General features: G+C 39.5%; 1 protein-coding gene across 3 annotated transcripts in view; it reads left to right on the forward strand.

The window, feature by feature from the left end:
• The window catches only part of ADAM23 (ADAM metallopeptidase domain 23), a 177,796-nt gene that overhangs the window by 19,132 nt on the left and 135,226 nt on the right, over positions 1–23,438 (forward strand). For all 3 annotated transcript variants that reach the window (XM_055380411.2, XM_019022744.4, XM_055380410.1), the window contains exon 3: positions 18,703–18,779. In XM_055380411.2, coding sequence (XP_055236386.1) covers positions 18,703–18,779 — 77 coding nt within the window. The remainder of the gene's footprint in view (positions 1–18,702; positions 18,780–23,438) is intronic.

A 23,438-nucleotide genomic window follows, 5' to 3' on the forward strand; every position in this document is an offset into this window, starting at 1 on the left:
TTGAATTTGCTGTGGTCATTTTACATTTGAAAAGGACTTGGAGCAGCGGGACTTAGGGTTAGAATTCTGTGTTCAGTTGTTGTCTTCTGCCCCTGGGGAGAAAAGTAAACTTGGAGACTCAGCAAGAACAGCTGGAACCCAAGTACCCCCATTTAAGGATTTGCCGGGAGCTCCTGCTTGGCATACAAAGCCTCAGAAGGTTGATGGTGAGGGATGGAGAGACATTTTCTGAAGGAAAAATTGCATATTTCTTGCTCTGTTATTTTTTTTTAAAGTTAAGAAGGGGCCAGAGGAGGAAGAGTCTATACAGATTTTGTTGTGGTTTCATCAGGAAGCCGTTGATGGGTTTTAAACAAGGAAATAACATTACCTGATTTATATTTTAATAAGATCATTATGGCAGCTCGCTGGAAGACGGACTGGATGGGGCAAGAGTGGCTGCAGGGATACCAGTTGGGAGGGGTTTGCATTTGTCCAGGCAGTGATGGTGTGGACTGCACTGGGTGATGAGCAGAGGAATTGCAGGGATGCAAGTAGATTTGGGATACATTTTGGATTATTGTAGGCTAGAAGAGGAGAGGAGTTATAGTAGACAGATTTCCCTAAAGATGTCCACATCGTAATCTCCAACACCTGTGAATATGTTCTCTTACATGGCAGAAGACACTTTGTAGATATGACTAAATTGAGGCTACTGAGATGGGAGTATATCCTGGATTATCTGGGTGGGCCCAGTGTAATCACAAGGGCCCTGATACAGTCAGAGAGAAGGAGATGTAATGTTGGAAACAGAGGTTTGAGTGATGCGAGGAGGGGCCCACAAGCCAAGGAATACAGACAGCCTTTAGAAGGTGGAAAAGATTAGGAAACAGGCTCTTCCCTAGAACCTCCAGATGAAGCCAGCCCTGCCAACACCTTAACTTTAAACTTTAGACTTTGATTTTGGACTTTTGACCTCCAGAAGTGTAAGATGATAATTTGTGTTGTTTTAAGCCCTGACATCCAGGGAAATTTGTTAGGGTAGCAGCAGGAAATAATCCAGCAGTCAAAAATGACTACTATTCTTTGTCCTGGGGAATAGTGCTGCTATGTCCCAATGTGGGGCCGAAAAGGAAGGTTTAGGAGGCTGACAGGAAACTGAGCCTGTTCAGCTCAGGAGGACTGTTGGTCATCTGTGTGCATATGTTAATGACCTCGTTGTCCCCGGGATCAGGGGCAGGTCAGGATGAGATGGAAATGTGGGAGCCTTCACCAGGTAAATGGTATGGAGAGACCTCGGGGTTTCACCCATGGAGAGACTGTATTACGTGAATTGTGGAAAAACAGCTTGGTAATTTCTTTCAGAGGCTACATAGAGACCTATTCCCTCTCATTGCTTGCTGTCTAAATTATAGTTGTTTTCTTTTGAGTCATCAAATGACATTTCAAAAGACAATATGAAGCTGCCACTTTGGGAGAAAGAAAGCAATATTAAGCAGCTTTTTCGAAGATCAAATTTCTGGACTCTGTAGATAGTTGCAATATTTCTTCTGTTATTATTTTTTGAAGGATACATATGAGCTCATTTGACAGATTTAAACCTGTAGTTTAATTTGGAGGGAAGGCTTGTATGGCTATATATTTTAAAAAATCTAATTCTTTTCAGTTGGATTATATTTAACTGTTGAAAGAACGAAACTTCCCATTTTTGTTTGCATCAGTTACTTCTTGCTGTTTTGTTTCAAGGGCCTTGGTGACAGCTGAAAATAAGCTTTGAAAATAAAGTTGAATTTTGACTGGGCATGGTGGCTGACGCCTGTAATCCCAGCACTTTGGGAGGGCGAGACGGGTGGATCACCTGAGGTCAGGAGTTTGAGACCAGCCTGGCCAACATGGCGAAACCCCGTCTCTATTAAAAATACAAAAATTAGCCGGGCGTGGTGGCACGTGCCTGTAGTCTCAGCTACTTGGGAGGCTGAGACAGGATAATCACTTGAACCCAGGAGGCAGAGGTTGCAGTGAGCCGAGAACGCACCACTGCTCTCCAGCCTGGGTGACAGAGTGAGACTGTCTCAAAAAAAAAAAAAAATAATAATAATAATAAAAAGAAACAAAAGTTGAATTTTGTGTTGAGGCAACATATCTAGAGGAATCTATACATACATCTTCTGTACATAGAGAGTAGGGGTTCTCAACCAGTTTGCTCCCCGCTGCCAACACTCCCCCGTAGGACATTTGGCAGTGTCTGGAGATATTTTTGGTTGTCAGAACTGGGCGGGGGAGGCTACTGGAATCTAGTGGGTGGAGGCTAGTGATGCTGCCAAATGTACCACAGGGCACAGGACAGTCCCCTAAAATCAAAGAAGTATCTAGCCTAATATGTCAATAGTGCTAAGGTAGAGAAACCCTGCAGTAGAACTTGTAAACTTATCAGTTAGGAATATGGCAACTGTTATCTTTCTGTCACTCAGCACTGTTTCCTACATTGCATCTAGTTGCTCAGTGAACCAGCCAGCTTAGTTTTTTTCTGCCCTAAGTACTACAACATTTTCTTTCTTTGTTTTTCTTAGAGATGGGTTTTTGCTCTTTTACTCAGGCTGGAGTGCAGTGGTGTGATCATTGCTCGCCGTAGCCTCGAACTTTTGGGCTTAAGCAATCCTCAGCCTCTTGTGTAGCTAGGACTATAGGCTCACGCCACCATGCCTGGCTAGGCTATTTTTTTCTACTGTTTGTAGAGAAAAGGTCTTACTGCGTTGACCAGCCTGGCCTCAAACTCCTTGCCTTAATTCATCCTCTGGCCTCAGCCTCCCAAAGAATTGAGATTACAGGTGTGAGCCACTGCGTCTGGCCTACGTTCTTGCAGATTCTATAATTTTTATTTTGTGGGAAATTGGCTAATTTAGTATTCACTGGAATAGGAAGCAGAAAAAAAAGTTTGCTTGAAGTCTTCATTTAAATGGATTATAAAATGTTCTTTTTGCCAAGATAAAAGTGTTAAATTTATTATAGTCCTCTACTTTTGGAAAAAATTAATGTACTGTAAGTAGCTTTTATTTTGAGCTCTTAATCAAGTATTAATAGCATTATGTTTTCTCTAATTATGGCTAATTGAATATTGCCCAGATATAGTTATTTGCTTATTTCAGGTAATTAAAAACATCATCTGAAATAACCGTAATTGAAATAATATAAAATTGTAAAAATTGCTCTGTTTGTTTTTTATTCTTTGGCACTATTACAATATTTTGAAGCATTGTGAATTTTTTTAAAAATTCAAGAAAAGTCTTCTTGCTGTCATTTGGTGACTTAAGTAGCAGCCCGGAGAACAGATGTAGGAATGAAGTGATTTATATAATGCTTCAGAATCCTTTTTTCCTGAATTTCACAATATAAACTTTAATTATGAAATTGGTAAGAGATTTTGAGAAACCTATATTATTTAGTAGGATGTGGGATATATCTTAATTTCTGTGACTTAAAATGAGGTCTCTAAGATGGGAGATATAGTTAGTAAATAAAAATAAATAAGTTTATGCCTTTAAAAATTCCTAAAATGAGATATTGTATATGACAATGTATATGATGATGTATGCCTAAAAGTAGTGACATGTTTGAAATATTAGAAGCAGTAGAGATATCATGACTTCCAGAATATGGAAATGAACTTTCAGAAAATCAAAGATAAACATTATGTTGTTTCTTAGGAATGTTTAATATATATACATTCATGCATGTGATCCATGTGGTTTGTTAGAGAGCTGTGTCTTCATTTGCTGATCATTCTTTTGAAATTTTAACATGTATGTACAAGACATAAGAAAGTGATGCTCTTGGACTTGAATTCTTTTTGGGAAGTTTATAGTGCATAATATCTCTTGGTTTTCAAAGTGACACTGTCCTAATTAAAAATGTTGATTTTAAAACCCGATTAGTATGTTGCTTTACAATTGACTTCTATAATTTTTTCTCTGTTATCTTAGGTTTCTCATTTAAACTCTAGCTCTATCAGACAGTAAGTTATCCACAGAATTATATACCCTCCTTTATTGATTTACTAGAATTTTTTTATCCCTAATATGCCCTTATTTATTTGCTCATTCATATGTCTCTCATTTACTCACTTGTCCATTACTACGAAATTTATTCACTCAGTAAACATTAAAGGATATATCTTTAATTAGTGCATTAGTCTGTTCTCAAATTGCTATAAAGAAATACTTGAGACTGGGTAATGTGTAAAGAAGAGGTTTAATTGGCTTATGGCTCTCCACACTTTTAAACAACTAAATCTCATGACAAATCACTACTGCGATGACAGCTCCAAGGGGGATGGCTCTGCAGGCTATACAGGAGGCATGGCAGCATCTGCTTCTGGGGAGGCCTCAGGAAACTTTTACTCATGGTGGAAGGCAAAGTGGGAGCAAGGTGTCTTACACGGCAGGAGTAGGACCGAGATGGGGGGAAAGTGTGACACACTCTTAAACAACCAGCTCTCATGAGAACTCACTGTTGTAACAACAACTCCAGTGGGAATATTGTTAAACTATGGAAAACCGCTTGCGTGATCAAATCACCTCCCAACAGTCCACACCTCCAACACTGGGTATTATAAATGAACATGAGATTTGGGTGGGGACACAGATCCAAATCATAAAATCCCACCCTGGCCTCTCCCAAATCTCGTGTCCTTTTCACATTGCAAAATCCAATCATGCCTTCTGAACAGTCCCCCAGAATCTTAACTCATTCCAGCATTAACTCAGAAGTCCAAAGTCTTTTCTGAGATAATGCTAGTCCCTTCTGCCTATGCACCTATAAAATCAAAACCAAGATAGTTACTTCCAAATTACAATAGAGGTACAGGCATTTGGTAAATACTCCCATTCCAAAAGGGAGAAATCAGCGAAAAGAAGGGGGCTTATAGGCCCCATGCAAGTCTGAAACCCACCTGAGCAGTCATTAAACCTTAAAGTTACAAAATAATCTTCTTTGACTCCATGTCTCCCATCCAGGGCACACTGTTGTGAGGTGTGGCTCCCAAGGCCTTGGCAGCCCTGCCCCTGTGGCTTTGCAGAGTTCAGCCCCCAAGGCTGCTCTTAAGGGCTGGCATTGAGTGCCTGTGGCTTTTACAGGCACAGGGTGCAAGCTGCTGGTGGATGTACCATTTTGAGGTCTTCAGGATGGTGACCCCTTCTCACAGCTCAACTAGGCAGTACCCCAGTGGGGACTTCGTGTGGGGGCTCAACCTGACATTTCCCCTCTGCACTTCCCTAGTAGAGGTTCTCCATGAGGGCTCCGCCCCTGAAGCAGGCTTCTGCTTGCACATCCAGGCTTTTCCATATATCCCCTTGAAGTCCAGGCAGAGGTTCCCAAGCCTCAGCTCTTATACTCTGTGCACCGGCAGGCTTAATGCTACATGGAAGCTGCCAAGTTTCATGGCTTGCACCCTCTGAAGCAGCAGCCTGAGCTGTACCTGGGCCTCTTTTAACCATGACTGGCCGGAGCTAGAGTGCCTGGGAAGCGGGGAGCAGTGTCCTGAGGCAGACTGCAGGGCCCTGGGCTTGGCCAGTGAAACAATTCAATTCTTCCCTCGTAGGCCTCTGGGCCTGTGATGGTCTGCTGTGAGAGTCTCTAAAATGCCTTGAAGGCTTTTTTCCCATTGTCTTGGCTATCAGCACTTGACTCCTTTTTCCTTAAGCAAATTTCTGCAGTCCCCTTGAATTTTTCTCCTGAAAATGGGCTTTTCGTTTTTCACCACATGGCCAGGCTGCAAATTTTCCAAACTTTTATGTTCTGCCTCCCTTTTAAACATAAGTTCTAGTTTCAGTTCATTTCTTGACTCATGCATATGAGCATAGGTTGTTTGAAGCAGCCACATCTTGAACACCACTGCTTAGAAGTTTCTTCTACTAGAAATCCTAAATCATCTCTCTCAAGTTCAAAGTTCCATGGATCCCCAAGGCAGGGGCACAGTCCAGCCAAGGTATAATAAAAGTGACCTTTGCTGTAGTTCCCAATAAGTTCCTCTTCTCCATCTGAGACCTCATCAGGCTGGCCATCTCTCTTCATGTCACTATGAGCACTTTGGTCATAATCATTCAACTAGTCTCTAGGAAGTTCCAAATGTTCCCCCATCTTCTGTCTTCTTCTGAGCCCTCCAAACTCTTCCAGCCTCTGCCTGTTACCCAGTTCCACGGCTGCTTCCACATTTTCAGGTATCTTTATAGCAATACCTCACTCTTGGTACCAATTTTCTGTGTTAGTCCATTCTCACATTGCAATAAAAAAATACCTGAGACTGTTAATTGATAAAGAAAAGAGGTTTAATTGGCTCATGGTTCTGTAGGCTGTACAGGAACCATGACAGCATCTGCTTCTGGGGAAGCCTCAGGGAGCTTTTACCCATGGTGGAAAGCAAAGTGGGAGCAGTCATTCACATGGCCAGAACAGGAGGAAGAGAGAGGGGACAAGGTTCCACACACTTTTAAACAACCAAATCTCATGACAACTCACTACTGCGATGAAAGCTCCAAGGGGGATGGTGTTAAAACCATGAGAAACCGTCCTCTTGATCAAATCCTCATGATCACCTCCTACTAGACCCCACCTCCAACATTGGGGATTACAATTGAACATGAGATTTGGGTGGGGTACAGGTCCAAACCATACCATAGTTTAAAGGACTTATTCTTTATATCTAACTGCTTATTCACAACTCCACTTGGGTATGTAATGTGCATATCAAACTTAGATTCAGAGTCCTGAATTCCTACCACCACCTCCTTCTCCTGCAATTTTCCCCATCTTAATGAATTGCTTGCTCCTTTTGGTTACTCAGGCCAGACATTTTAGAGTTTTCTTGTCTCCTCTATTTCATTATAATCCATGTCTACTCTTTAAGTGAGTCCTATTGACTTTGCCTTCACTGTCTTCCCAGAATCTGACCAAGTCTCATCAACTCCACTGTTATTTCCCAAGTCAAACCCCTATCACTTCCTACCTGGATTATTTTGCAAAAGTCTCTTAAGGCTACTCTGCTTCTCCCTTGCCCTCTGACCACTTTAGTGCATAGTCTGCACAATAGCTTCCAGTGAATTTTAAAAAATGGAAACCTGATCATATCATTCCTCACTCAGAATTCTCAGCAAATTACTGTTTCATTCAGAATAAAAGGCAGAGTTCATACAGTGGCCCACAAGGTGCTACACAATTGACCCCTCGTTGGTTCTGTGACTATTGCCTGCACAACTCCTCTAGTCTCCCTCCACTTGACCCACACTGGCCTTTTTATTGCTATTCTTTGAATAGACCAAGTGTGCCCCTGCCTCGGGGCTTCTACAACTAGCTGTTCCCTCTGTCGGGGATTCTCTTTCCTTAGGTATTTACATGACTTGCACCTTCACCTAGTCTTTGCTCAAATATCAGCTTTTCAAAGACTCCTTCTTTGACCATCCTATTTAAAACTGTCACCTCTTTCTTCTAAAAACTCCCTAACTTATTTTGACTCTTGTCTACTTTAATCTTTTTACCTATATCACTCATCACTATCTAACTTACTTTATATTGTTGGTTGTATTAGCCATCCCCCACAAAACACACACCCTAAAATGTAAACCCTGGAAGGCCAGGGCTTCTGCTTGAAATGTGGTAGACACACATGATTATTTGCTTAATGAGTAAATGATTTCATGTATGATATAGAAGCCAACAAGGTAATATATAATCTGAGGAAATAGATATATTCCTCAGATACATAATAGATATATTCTATTTTTATTTCTATATGTCTTCAAGGCTCCATGTAATTTCTAGGTTCACATTTAGAAAAAAAATGGAGTTTTAATAGGCCTAAAACATTACATGGACGTGGTGAGACCTATCATTTCTGTATGAAAATAGGAGATTCTGCATAGTGGTCAGTATTCTAAATGTTAGTTTTAAAAATTGTGCAAATACAGGTTGAGTGGTTGATCGTTTCCAGAGCTCTGTGGAAGTTCGATATTAGAGAACATGAGGTCACATATCAATATTAGCTTTTCTACATCTAGCTTTGGGTAAAGTATGTGTAGTACACATGTTTGTTTTGAGTAAAATTGTGAAACAGGACAGTTCTGGGCCTCTATGTCGAGGAACAGGCCTTAATCATGTTACTTAGGAAGTCTACTGGCACCTGCATTTTTGTAAAATGGAGAAATCCATTTTTGGCATGACTCCCAATGTGAAAGTTACTCTTTTCATCCAAAGGGGTAGAATACAACCCATCCATAGTCGTAGATAAGGTCAGAATTCAGTGCAAAGGACAGAGCCAGACATGGCTGAGGACCAGAGAACACTGAACTTTTCCTAATCTGTAGCTGTAGTTCTCTGTAGATAAAAGGGATCTCTGCCCCAGTAATGTACAACTTGCTGAGGGTAGTCAAGGAAAGCAAAGACCACTTAGGAATATCATTGTCAAACAGCTGTATATTTAACATGAACTTTGAGCAGTCTCATAAGCAGAGCCTGAAAAATTCTGCAAATGGAAATATCAGCTCTGGTATAGAGATCCCAACACAAATCACTGGGTAGAAACAGTATGAAACCTACCAACAAGGATCAGTGAATCGAGGTATTTCAAGAGAAGAGAGCTCTGGCCTGGACAGGTCTGCTCAGCCTTCTTTGATTACATGTTTTCAGTAATTTATTAGTGAGGGAGAATTGGAGGTTAATATTTGAATCTACTCTATATCATTTATGGTTTGCTAGATAGAACAGTGCTAAAATGAACTGTATAATTACTGTACCATAATTTTCATTTTGTATTTCAGAATTTCTCATTCTTAACGAATCCTTGTGTAGTCATCATAAAGACTTAAGTTAAAGAACCTTCTATTGCCTTGGATTGATATTTGCATTGACATGAGTCCACTGGATTGTTATAGTCAAAATTCCAAGGACCAGAGTAGGCAGACGAGGGAAGTAGGACTCCTTAAGGAGGGTTGCCTCACATGAGGCTTTTTTTTTCTTTTAGAATAGTATTCACATTATATAAGCAAATTTTAAAAACTGCCATGTAATGAGTCACAGACACTAAGCATGGTGCTTGGTGTCTTGCTTTCCAAAACTTATATTTTATTTCCATTCTTTTATTTAAATTATTTAGTGGGTGTTCAATAATTCTGGCTAGAAAGACAAAATATGTTCTTGCTTTATGACACAAGTGTTAGCAGAGAGAGAAGTGTTCCTTGGAGTTGTGCAGTTTGGTGATGTAGGAATTGACGAGGAAAAAGAACAAGGTGAATCACACCTCAGCTACTGGATTAATGCACCACATTAAATGTTACTATTCAGGAAGGCAGCCGAAAGAAACCGCTTCCATGGTAACTGTTGTCATAGTTGTATTTTTACTCATCTTTCAAAAAATATATGAAAGTGAAATAATACTGCTGTAGTGATACTTGTGCTGCTTTACCCATTTTAAATAGCAAGTGCTCCAAAGGCTTGTAATTCAGTCTTTCTCCTTAGTTGGCATTGCCAGTTTAATATCCAGCAAACATTAATCACTAACGGTAAATGTATAGAAGATGTTTCATATACATGTCCAAGGATGCTTTGTCAGTGAAAGTGTATTGTTACAGAGTCCTCCAGGGTTGCTAAATAATCACTAGGGAAAATCTTAGTTTGACCTCCCCCACACCCACCATAAGATTAAATGTAGCTTCTCTTCTTTGGCTGGCCATGAAGAATTTTAAAAAGAAATATTTAGTGTGGCTAATGTGATTGACTGGAATATGTATTTGGATTATCAGTGCCTACTTCCTCTTTCTCTTCAGCGTCCATCTTTTGTATATTTAAGAGTACTTCGGCTGGGCGAAGTGGCTCATGCCTGTAATCCCAGTACCTTGGGAGGCCGAGGTGGGTGGATCACTTGAGGTCAGGAGTTCAAGACTAGCCTGGCCAATATGGTGAAACCCTGTCTTTACTAAAAAAAAAAAACAAAAATTAGCTGGGTGTATTGGCGCACACCTGTAGTCCCAGCTACTTGGGAGGCTGAGGCACGAGAATCGCTTGAACCCAGGAGGCGGAGGTTGTGGTGCTGAGATCATGTCACTGCGCTCCAGCCTGGATGACAAAGCGAGACTCCATCTCGGGGGGGGGGAAAAAAAAAGAGTACCTCAAACTGAGGTACATAAGAAAAGAGAGGAAGATGAATTTGGAATCTCTTTGTAATTGATTTATTTAGAAAAGAGCTCTTGTATAAGATTTGGTCAGAAGTTAAAATTCACAAATCCATAAATCCAAGCTTTCCTTTTTTCTGTACCATCAGATCGCATAATCGAATATTGGCTAGATTTCTTTTAGAGTAGAAGTTCCATCTTTTTCGGCTAGGTTGGCACAGAGAACAAAGTCACACAGTGATCTGCTTCCTTTAAGTAGGAGATGTTCATCATGGGTTGTGAGAAGAGTGTGCTTTGTTGATGCTTTGGTCTTGTTTCTGTAATAGCCTTCAAAGGGTATGACTTAAGCTTCCTAATTTAAGGCCAAAAGATAGATTGATTAACATTTTCGGGCATGTATGTTTTCGGGAATTTTTCGGGCATGTATGTTTTCCCCCTACTTGTCATTCTTGTGAAATGCTTTATTTTATGATAAACTGTCATGTTTAACTCACACCACAATCCACATTGCAGTATAACACTCCAGAATGGAAGGCATCCTGTGTTTTACTTTAAAAGCATGTTTCTTAAGCATTTATTTGTTAGCAAATACTTATTAACACTTTATAATTTCATTCTATTAAATAAATCCTAGAAGAGCTGTCTGAATTCTTTCTTTAAATGCGGAGAAAGTCTTCCTCATAAGCCATTCTCAGCTCTCTCCAGCCCCCAGCAGACTCACTCCACAAATTCAAATGCGCTTGTTGCCCTTACTCCAAATTTGGTAATTAATCATGCTTATATTGTATGTGGTATCTTTACAAATAATATTTATGCCAGGTGTAGTGGCTCACACCTGTAATCTCAGCATTTTGGGTGGCTAAGATGGGAGGATTGCTTGAGGAGGCCAGGAGTTCAAGACCAGCTGGGGCAACACAGTGAGACCCATCTCTAAAATAATAATAATAATAATAATAACAATAACGATTCTTATTTAATTGACATATTATATTTTTCACTCTTTGCAGTTACTCATTTTATTTCCTTAACCATATTATAATCTTTTTGATCTAAGTGTTAATTCTCGGCCAGGCATGGTAGCTCACACCTATAATCCCAGCACTTTTTGGGAGATCAAGGGGGATGAATTGTTGAGCCTAGGAGTTTGTGACCAGCCTGGACAGCATGGTGCGACCCCATCTCTATGAAAAAATAAGTAAAAATATTAGCTGAGAGCAGTGGCATGTACCTGTGGTCCCAGCTATTTGGGAGGCTGAGGTGGGAGGATTGCTTCAGCTAGGAGGTCAAGGCTGCAGTGAGTTGTGATTGCACCACTCCACTCCAACTTGGGCAACAGAGTGAGACCCTGTCTCAAAAAAAAAAAAAAAAACCAGAAAAACAAAACTAACTCTCCTATACTAATCTGCTCTAGTATCTTACATAAGGTAGGTATTTAATACAAATTGTTGATGGTTAGCCCATAATACTATCAATTGGAACATGATAGAAGAAAACATGATAATATTTTTCTCCTTCAAACTACCTGTTTAAATGCATCATGGCAAGAATGTTCAGCAAATTACCCTAATTTGCAGAACTGCCTTCATGTAGCATTTGCAGCTGTTTCACTTCTGAGGAAAATGATTCATATTATTTTGAAGACATGACAACTTGAACAAGGTCAAAGCATAATACATAATGGTAATTAGCAATAAAAATACAAAATTTGCAAATTTTGCTGAGTATAAATGCACATTGGAATTTGCTAGATGGTGGCTGACTATCCTGGGAGGGAACTTTAGGGTGGGGTTGATTGATACCCTTCCAAAATGTTACTGTATTCTTTTTTCTCTTTTTCCTACTTTACTGTCTCCTTCCTAAATGACTGAGCTTTTTCACTGTGGCTGAGCTACATTGGTCACATTATTATTATTGCTATTTTCTTTGAGACTGGGTCTCATTCTGTCACCCAGACTGAAGTGCAGTGGCATGATCTTGGCTAACTGCAGCCTCAAACACCTGGGCTCAGGTGATTCTCCTGCCCCAGCCTCCTGAGTAGCTGGAACTAGAGGCATGCACCACCATGCCTGGCTAATTTTTGTATTTTTCATAGAGGCAGGGTTTCACCATGTTGCCCAGCCTGGTCTTGAACTCCTGGCTTCAAGCGATCCTCCTGCCTTAGCCTCTCAAAGTGTTGGGATTACAGGCATGAGCCACTGCGCCTGGCCGTCAGTTGCTTTATTGTATTATTTAATCCTCGCACACATCATGTTGTTAAGCTATTATTATTTGTATTTTACTGACCGGAAAACATTGAGGCTTGCAGATGTAAGGACTTCTGGCATAAGTATGGCACTTTTTTGTCATTTAACTAAAGCTAACACCTCATGTTTCTTCCTTTGATCTATGACCTTGGACAATAACATTAGTTAATCTCTCTCTGCCCTTTAAAAAAGTTTCTTTTCTATAAAAGGGTAATAAAAATGTCTGCTGTACCAATTGCATGGCGTGCTGTGTTCTAGATAGACATGACAGTACTTTGAGATGATTAAAATGTAAGAAATGTGAGGCATTATTATTTTTATCATAACACAAACCTGTGCAATCACCAATGTATCAATTTAGAATGAGGGATTAGAACAAAATTACAATTAAAAATGGTCTGTTGATATTTTCTTTTGGACTTCAAAACTTTTAAGATATATTTACATATTTGGATTTTTGCATTATACAGAAAAAGATCCACAAGCTGGACTTTTATGTTTCTCCAGCTACAGGATAGGTCCAAACTAGTCCTCTTTAGAAAAACCTCTGTGATTGAAAAGAAGTGACTTCTTTTCCTCAAACTTATTTCAATTTAAAGTTGACATTTTATTCTCATTGATATTTAATTATCTGGGATGCTGGATTCTGTGCCTACTGTTTTCGTATGAAAAGAAAAACATACCAAACAGCCATGCTGATGAAAGTCTTCCTGGTGAAGTGGACTCTTGTTCTCAGCAGCTCAACCCATGATGACAAAGGCAGGGTCCCTCTAGCATCAAATTAGCGAATTTTCCTCCTCCCATCTTGTTAGTTGGTGAATTTTCAAATCTGCCTTCTCTGAAACATTATAAAATGTCCTGAATCTCAAAAAAAGGTGATGTTTTATATTCTATGACCTTTCTCCACCATATTTGAAGATAATGGAGTAGAAACTGTTGAAGGGTCTATTGAAAAACTGTAAAGGTAAGGAAAAGAACCGTATGCAACAAGATAAAGGAAATAAAATACTTCCTGAAAAGGTTATGGTTACACACACACACTCACACACCTGTCACATGTATACAGTGTAGATGCTATATTCAGTTATATTCAGTGTGTTAACAGACATAGAATAAACATTGTTTTTTCTATGTTAGAATAAACAGAGAAGACAGGCATCTGCTTACTGCCTTTTGCTGTCTCTAATGCCCTCTTTCCTGAAGCCGAGACCTGTAGCCCTCTTCTTTACGAAGTTGAGTGTGAATCATTCCACTGGTGTTTGCTTAGGCCTGCTTGATACCCTAAAGGGCTTCTTACCTCTGTTTGTAAAACATTTTCTTGTCTATTGATATTCCACTTTGGGCATGTTTCGTTCATTACTTAAATGAATATCTCCCTAAATAAACTGAGTGTATCTTAAGATCAGGAAACCACTTCCAAATTCTGTTATGTTTCTCACACCACCTATAGTTTAGAGCAGGGGTCCCCAACTTCCAGGTCACATTGATACCAGGCTGTGGCCAGTTAGGAACTGGGCCACACAGCAGGAGGTGAGTGGTGGGTGAGTGAGCATTACTGCCTGAGTTCCACCTCCTGTCAGATCAGCAGTGGCATTAGATTCTCATAGGAGCATGATCCCTATTGTGAACTGCACATGCGATGGATCTAGGTTGCATACTCCTTATGAGAATCTAATGCCTGATGATCTGAAGTGGAACAGTTTCATCCTGAAACCATCCCCCACTCCACCCCATCCGTGGAAAAATTATCTTCTGTGAAACTGGACCCTGATGCCAAAAAGGTTGGGGACCACTGGTTTAGAGCATACTAAGGTGAAATATATGTCTCAGAAGATGTGATGATCCGTAGTGTAGGCACTCAGTTACCCAAGTTGCTCAATTTCTACTAAATTTTACAATTTAGTAGAAATTCAGCCTTATGATATTTTTTGAATTCTGGGAAAATGTTATTTCCCATTTTCAGTTCCAGTTATGGGTACGCTCTACAGAACTCACAAATTCTTGCCAAGTAGTGAAGAATACTGTTTGAACACCTATTATGTGTGAAACATAGTTGCATGAAAACATGTATATCCTGCAAATGGCTGCCTTTTATTTTTATGATTAGATAGAGTTATTTTTCTTCTTGTTTTTATGTCTATATTAGCTATTCTAGAATATAAGTCCCAAGAAAACATAATAGTATCTATTGAGCCTATTTAATGTACCCTACACAGAGTTGAGCATGTATGATTGCTTAATGTCATAACATTGCTTGATGATAAGGTGAGAAACAAGTCTTAGCCGAAGAACCCAATAGCTTTCTTAAAGTTATTTAATATACCATTAGATGCTATCCACTAGAAAGAAAATAAAAACAAAAGCACATTGCTAAGACGTGTAAACTGTTCTCCAGTGAAGGAGGTTTGTGTATATAATTGAGTTTAATTGTTTTTCTTTTCAGAGCTCCTGTAATTTCCCTGTGCCAGATTCTGAGTTAAAAGAAAAATACTAAAGTGGTTAGGCAGCAGCTGTTCTCAGTCCTTCAGGGTGGTAATTCTGAGCCCAGGGACATGCTCATTCTTGTTGTGAAATGATGTTCTTTGGCTATAAAACCCTGCATTCTTCCACAGTGCTATTATAGTGAATGTCCTTATAAAAGCAAGGCTGTTTAACAGATATCCCGAAAGAGAAAATAACTGATTATGACCTAATATGTGGTTCATGAACTCTTCTCTGAAGCATTCCTAGGATCTGATTTTGTATTACTGAACACATTTCTAAACCTCACTGTATAGTTCCTTTGTAAAAGAAGAACAATACTGTAGGTAGTCTTTGTATTTTTAATGGATTTCAGTGATGCTGGTCAGCTGGTCAGTTCATTATCTCCAAAATCTGTTAAATCAACCAAAAATGATATGGCTGTATATTGTAAGACTTTGTACTCATCCCAGCCATTCTTCTAACTTTTCTACCATTTGGAAGAAGCAAGCCAATATTCTGTTAAAATATATATATATATATATATATATATATATATATATATATATATATATATATAAAACAACAATGTGGTTTATAAAATAATGACTCACTTTACATGATTTGAAAACATTTAAAATGGGCATATATAAAAACTGTATAATATTTTGTTAAAGAAAAAGTGACAAATTGAAATGGACTGCATAGCATCCACAAGTTAAACACTATTTTAATTGTGTCTAAGACAGGGCAGAAATAAAATGATAGGAAAAAGTAGCACTTGTCAGGTATTTATTTTGGTATAGAGAAGAATCTGTACTGTCTAAGCACTTGCAGAATGTATAGCAATGGAAAGAGAAACAGAATGTAAGCAAAATAACATACATCAATATATTTAAATGACTTAAAATGGATATAAATGTATTAGATGAAACTAATTCCATTTGATACATTGACAAAGAAGATGAATATGGTGAGGAAATCTTAAATCATTTTATAGAAAATGTGCTTCCTCTTAGAATTAAAATATTAAAACATTCTTACTGATAAAGGTAATCAGATTCTTTTTTTTCTATGGATAAACAGATATCTTGTTGCTGGCATGATAAATTGCTTCAGTTCTGGAGAGTCATCTGTTAAGATGTTTGAATCATAATGATGATGATGATGATGATGGCGTGTGCCAGAAATGGTGCTGAGTGAGTTTGAGGGAGTGGCCATTTAGGAGAAGGCTCATTGTCTTGGCCACATGTTCTTGTTTGTGATCATAAATGTCACTGATCATGTCACGTGAAGCCTGCCAGTCTCCATCCCACCTTTTCAGATTCATTGTTTGACATTTCATCTGAAAACCATTTTCCTACAGGCCATATTCATTTTTTAAAAAATTTAAAAAGCTTATTTTTCTCACATTCATTTTGACTCGATTTTTATAAATGTTTTCCTCCATGCCTTGAGTGTCTTTTCTTTCTCTGACACGTGGATTCTTACTCATCTTTTGAGTTGTTGTTCAAATAGCACCTTGTCAGTGGATCCTTTCTGCACCTCTCTGTGCCTGGATGGGGTTCAGCCATGGTCCCTGTGGCCCATTAGACAAGCTGAGGCTGACAGTTCTACCTGCCCCTCTGGAGACCATCACTTCTTTGAGGGCGGAAGCTGTGTCCCAGCTATCTTTATATGCAAAGCAGGACTTAATATGTTTGTGTGGAATGATTGAATGCAAAAGCAAAAGGAAAACCCAGTATGATTTACTAGCTCTTTGATTAAATTCTATTAAACTGAAGCTAGTCACATTGACTTGGTATAAACCTATTTTAGCAATTATCAAATTGGGTAACTCCTACAATTCTGTAAAATGAAGGTACTACATTTACCACCAGATTACCTTATTTTGCAACAGAGTGTTGTCAGTGTTTGTACTTGTCGCATCACTTGTTTGCTATAAAATAAGCCTTTTACTGAGTCTCTGTCAAGTTCTTCTTAGTGTTTATAAAGATGTTCAAGGAGGTATATTTATCAGCTCTTTTAGACCAGGGTGCCACTGATGAACTCATCTCTACTGTATAATATTCTTAAGAGAAACTATACTTAAGGATTTATCTTATTCTTAGGAAGTAAATTTTACATACTTAAAGCTTTTTTGATCTAGAGCTGAAAAATCTCTCCTTGTACAAATTATTCATCAATATAAATATCTTTATGCAAAAATTAATGCTTCAAGGTACAGAATGAATTTGAAGACTAGTGGATATTTGTATTGAATAGAGGTTCTGTTGTGGATAACAGAGACCACACTTGACAGAAGTTTCTCTCTCTCTCTCTCTTTCTCTCTCTCTCTCACTCATAGTTGTATGGATACAGGAAGCCCACAAGTATGGTGACCCTGTTCTAGAAGGTTGTTTGGAATTTGACTTGGTGTCCTATGGCATTAAGGATTTAGGAGCCTTGTTTCTCATTGTTCTGTATTTAAAATTTAATATTTGTTAATTTCCTTTTTACATTTTATGGATTATTATTGAGTGACTATCTGATTTGGCAGTGTGCTTGACTGAAAGTATAAGTCATGGTTTATTTATAGTGTTTTATGGGTTTGGTATGGCAAAAAGATCTTGACAATGAATATTTGGTGAATTACTTGGAAGGTCAGATATGCTGGGGAAGAGTCATTAATCTAGACCTGTTTGCAAGACCCCTGTGATATATGTTGTGGAGCTTACCACCCAGGGGAGGGATGGGAAAGGGAGAGACAGGGAAGCACAAATAAAGTGCTTCCAAAGCCCTGAGCGTGAAGACTGTGTGAAGAAAGACTTCATGAAAAGCATTGCAGGTGGGACGCCTTTGAAGGATGGGGAGAGTTTCAATCATCATAAATACAGGGAAGGCAAAGAGGAGCATGGGGTAGTATTGGGGGGAAGGTGGGAATAGAAAGTACTGGGAGGGAGATGCGTGGTGTGTTCATGCTGGTGTCCAGTTACCATGCATGAAGCACTTCACAGATGATTTGCAGCACCCACTGTGCCTTAGGAATGCAATTCTGGAGGAAGGACGTTAGTGAGTCAAGGAAGTACAGTGTAGGTGTTTCATTTAGCCTTGTTCTTTTTTTTTTTCCTGATAGTGTGACAAAGGAGAGTTTTATGTTAGCTAATACTTTGACAAAACTTTATTAATTTGTTAATTTGCAATATTCAAGATGCTTCTGTGAGCTATAATAATCTTTAACATCTAGTAAATAGGATTCATGTTTAGATGGAATTATCTTTGTAGTTTGAATTAAGACAAAATAATGACAATATTTGTAAACATATGACTCTTAAAGGGGGACATAAGCTCTCAGTATTCACAAAAGGCCAGGTTCTAAGTGCTTTCTGAAGTTACAAGGTTGTACTCTCCCATTTTACTGTCATATTCTGCTGATACATCATTTAGAGAACGTTCCAGAGAAAGTTCTAATTCCTGCTGAAGAGCAGAGCACTGACATGATTTTTCACTTAGGTGTGCAGAAAGAGTTGTTTAGCTTTATGCACAAAACGGGCTGAAATCAAGCTTTAATTAGTCAGACGTTTGCATAATTCACCACAGTCACTTTGTAAGTCCAGCAGAATATGCTGTTGGTTTTTATCTTAGTGGGTTCATTTTCAAGGATGTGTTGTCTTATTAGCTCTTTGCTACCCAAATATTTAGATTTTCCTAGCAAAACCATGATATTGTATCTAGTCTCCTAAAGAAATGAATTGCTATATGATGATACATAAGGAAATGAACTGATACATAAAAGTTATTCATCTTAAATATCATTCTTGATAATAATCTGTCTTAAAGACAGGAAAGTAAGTTAAGGTTCTTCTGTCTTTTTGAATCCATAGGCTGTCCATCTGGCCCAGGCAAGCTTCCAGATTGAAGCCTTCGGCTCCAAATTCATTCTTGACCTCATACTGAACAAGTGAGTATTTAGACATAATCTTCTTAAGAAGTGGGTGCAATAAAGCTTTGTTTTTATAATATCAGTTTAGTCAAAATAATGTCTGTTGTTTAACAACTATTTTCTAGCAGATTATTATAGAGCATGTAAAGTATAAAATTCTGAATGGTGAATTATATTTTTTTTCCGAAATAAAAGATATTTAACATGTTAAGCATCTCAAACACAGCACTTACATATTATAATTTTAAATGGAATAAATATTTGAAGTAATCCAGTTAATTAAATGTTAATTATAATCATCACTATATATAAGAAGCATGATAAATTTACTGATTCAAGTATAATTTGACTACAGTCTAGAAATTTCTTCCATTTACTCTTTATAATGCAATTCGCATGACTTCTGTGGGAAGAACAGAGTAAGTGATGACTTGCAAATACCTATTTTGAGAAGATTCTTTGCTTTATAATTTGCTCTAATATGGTTTCTTAGAAATTTTGGTCCTGATGAAAATTTACCCGATTGTCTCTGAGCATGTGTTTGTTGATATTTAAATGCTGTTTCCTAAGTTGGAATCAGTTGTACAGATGTCTTTGTACAAAGTGTGAACAAGAGCTGTTGACTTAACTAAGGCTCTTCAGCCTCAAATAGATCTAGCACTGAGCCTTTCTTTGGTGAAAGAGATTTTCTATATGGTTTTCTTGAGTTACAGAAATTATAGTCAGTATTTTAAGCTTTTGTCAGTATTTTGATCAGGACTGCATCTTTGCAAGAAAAATACCTGTTAATGCTATCAAACACTATAATGTAAGTGACCACAACCAATATTTGAGAAATTGCAAAGGATCATAAAGAACAACTATTAAATTTTTTGTATGCCAAATTCTGTGAGCTCTGCAGAAAAAAATGCAAAGTCAGCTTGGGTGTTCCTTACCAAGTGTTATTGCAGCTTTAAGTCAGAATGAATCAGCAGAACTCAGAATTGCCTATGTAAAGGTATTGCAGGTTTTCCTCTTTGGTTGAGTTCCGTTTCACCATGCTGTGTCAGCAGTTTGTCTGCCTAAGGGACTTGTCTTGCCAAATCTTACACTATGTTGAGTGGCAAGATAGAGCTAATTTTAGTGTAAGTCCTCAATTCCTTTAACTCTTACTGTGGTGGAGACCATCATTTCAAACTGTAGCGAGATGATCGCAACCAACACTGCTGTGTGTTTTGAGCAATAAAATATCTCAGCCATAGCAGAGCCTCCCAGTCAATTAGTACATGGCAGAGAAAGGGTCATATGGGATGGCCAGGATACTTAGAGGTCTGGAAATGTGCCAGAAGTTATCAGTAACATTTAGCATGCAAAGGAATCAGGTTGAGCACCTATTATGAGCAGTCCCTGACTTGAGGAATTTAGAGTCTACTTGGGGGAAGGTTGATAGACAAGTACGTAATTTTAGAAGAGTATGAAATATGCTGGAGGTTAAAATGGAATGTTATGGTAGCACCAAGGAGCGGCAGCTCTCAGGCTGGAGGAGTGTGAAAAGGCGTCTTGGGAAAGGTGATGCTTGAGCTAAATCTTGAAGTGTGTTCTAGGCATGTGAGATAGTATGTCTGAAGAGGCAAGGCCACGTTGCAGTATGGCATATTAGGGGAGCATGAGCCTTTTGTTGACCTTCCTCATAAATGACAAGGTTGAGACGAGGAAGATGAGTTGGGAGAGGTAAGCCTAGGGACAGCTCAGCTCATGGAAGTTCTGGTATTTCACGTGTCAGTGCTGGGCCATTATCCCCTAGACTGAAAAATCAAGTCAGGGGAATAAACAGAGGTCCTGTTCTCAGGAAGTGCTAAGAGGCATGGAGAGGGAATACTTTCAATAAATCTGCAGTTGATAAAAATTATTAGGATTGCTCCATGTGGATAGCAAGGCAGAGAGGATAGTTAAAGCCAACAGAGGTACCTCGATTGGTTGGTTGGTTTGAGGGTGATGTCTAGCTAAAATGGGCAGTACCGGGGAACAAACAGGTTAAATGGTGAAGGGAAGAGAATGTGGCATCAGAAGAGACATGATAGATTTGAGGGGCTTTGGGACATACATGTGGCCATGTCTAGGAGGTAGCTGGATATAACCTCAGGGGAGAGATGGGAGCTAGAGATAGTAGACTTGGTAGGTATTTTTATATAAATATTAAATGTTAATGACCAACATGGCTGTGAATGAGGTTACCCAGGGAGGGTAGGTAGAGTAAGGAGAGCGAAGCTGAGAAGACAGGTAAGAGGAGGGGAGAAGAGGAGGAACCCATGAAGGAAATTGAGAAGGAGTGATTGGAGAAATAGGACAATCAGGAGAATGATTAAACAGAGTTTCAAAATGGGAAGGTGTGATTTAAAGTGTCATCTGCAGTAGAGTCATCTACTGGCACATGCTGTAGAATAATCTAATGAGGTAAGAGGCAAAATTTGCCCTTTGGATTTGCCATTTGAGCAGTCACCGGTGGTTGGAAAGCAGCAGTTTCAGTGAAACTCTGGGGTGGGGGAAATGAGAGGGGACAGAAACCGGGTTACAGTAGGCTGGGAGTGAATGAGAGGAGATGATGTGGAGGCAGCAAATATCCATTGAGGAGGTTTGGATGAGAAGAAAAGAGAGCAGAAGACATTGGGATCAAGGCAGGGCTTTTTAATGATGACAGAGCAAGTTAACAGAGCAAGTTTGGTGGACTGAGAGACGGAGCTGATAAGAGTGGGAGGTTGAAGACGCAGAAAGGAGAGAGGAGATAATCTATAGGGCAAGAGCTGGGTAGAGACTGAAGGGAATGAGAACAAAGCCCAAGGGCAGAACTTAGTTTTGAACCAGTAAAGACAGGTTGTCCTGCACTGGTGTGAAGCTGTAGGGTGTGTGCAGGTGGAGATTGACTTGCAGGTGAGGGGATGGAGTTGAAGAAACACATTTCTGAAGTTACCTACTGTAGGGGTTGGGATGGAGAGGGAGGTTGGGTTGGGGCTTGAGGAAAATGACAAAATTGCTGGGAAGAAGGAGTGAGGAAGCCCATCAAGGTCAAATACAAGAATTTTTGAGCAACCTTCATTAGAAATCATGTGCTATGTGTTAGTCTTTGTGTATTTCTTTCTGGTGGTGTTTTTTATATTTTATTTGTATTATTTTTAAAAATTGGAGTGCTTTGTCACTGCAGAGTGTGAATGAAGGAGGCAGACTGTAGTGTGGACCCAGGGCTCAATCTCTGTGGTAGCATAGAAGAACAGTGTAGGCAAAGCTCTTTGAATACTCATGAATAACTTGCGTAGTTAAGTATCAGGATCCAGTCTGGGTTAGAAGGGAGATGAGGTCAAAAGGAGGCTATGAACTGGGAACAAATGGAGGTCTCTGAAGGGAAAACTAACTGCAGTGAGAGAGAGGCCATGAGAGCTGCACTCATGTGCTATCTCCCCTGATATGGTTTGGCTGTGTCCCTACCCAAATCTTATTTTGAATTGTAGCTTTCATAATCCCCATGTGTCATGGGAGGGCCCCGGTGGGAGGTAACTGAATCATGGGGCGGGTTTTTCCCCTGCTGTTCTTGTGATAATGAATAAGTCTCACGAGATCTGATGGTTTTATAAAGGTCAGTTACCCTGCACATGCTCTCTTGCCTGCCGCCATGTAAGACATGCCTTTGCTCCTCCTTCACCTTCTGCCATAATTATATAAGGCATCCCCAGCCATATGGAACTATGAGTCCATTAAAGCTTTTTTTCTTTATAAATTACCTAGTCTCAGGTATGTCTTTATGAGCAGCATGAGAATGGACTAATGTAATACATCCCCCATGCTGTCCTGAGCTTTCTGAGTGCAACCTGAGTGTGCAAGGCTGGCATGATGAACTGGAAATGAGGGAACTGTGTTAGAACATGAGATGTGTTGCTGGGGGTGCGCTCTAGTTTAGATGACTTCTGTCTGGGATTAACCAAAAAGTTTGATATGTGTTAGAATAGAGGTAGAGAGTCAATAGAATGTTTAAGTCAGTAATAGAGGACCCAAAAGAGCTTCTGAGGAAAGAGGGACCTCATTTCCACTATAGGATGATCATTGCTACATTACAGGCAGAGGTGTTAAGTTATCAAAGGAGGGAAAGGTGTCTTGTAAGTATGTGGGCTCAGGGTGTGGAGGAATGAGCACATAAAGGTGTTACCATAAGTTAATCCGGGTGGTGACCATAGAATCTGCAGAGTTGGTGACCTCACCAGGCCCAGAAGCCCCAGCTTGTGAGGACTAACCTGACAGGAGTTCCTGAGAGGAGAGCCTGGTTTGCATCTGGCTTGTGGAGGCATCTCATGGCAGTGCTGTGTGTTTTATTCATTTGTTCAGCAAATGTTGAGTGAGCATCTGCTATGTGCCTCTGGCTGTTATAGGTGCTGATGTTGCTGAGAATAAGATAGACAAGACTTGTGCCTTCCCTTTTAGAGCTTCATTCCAGAGGAGGAGGCAAACAGTGGGCCACCACATAAAGACATATGGGATGGAGAGGGACTGGAGGTGGGGTGTCCAGCATGATTTAGATGGTCAGAAGAAGCAAGAAGGCCTATCTGAGGAGGGAACCTGAGCTGAGCCCTGGTTGTCAAAGAGGAGCCACAACACGTTGCTGGAAGGCTGAGGGTTCTGCACAGCTGGGACAGCAAGACAGCCAGAGCTAAG

Source organism: Gorilla gorilla, chromosome 11, assembly GCF_029281585.2.
Source record: "Gorilla gorilla gorilla isolate KB3781 chromosome 11, NHGRI_mGorGor1-v2.1_pri, whole genome shotgun sequence".
Taxonomy (NCBI): Eukaryota; Metazoa; Chordata; class Mammalia; order Primates; family Hominidae; genus Gorilla; species Gorilla gorilla.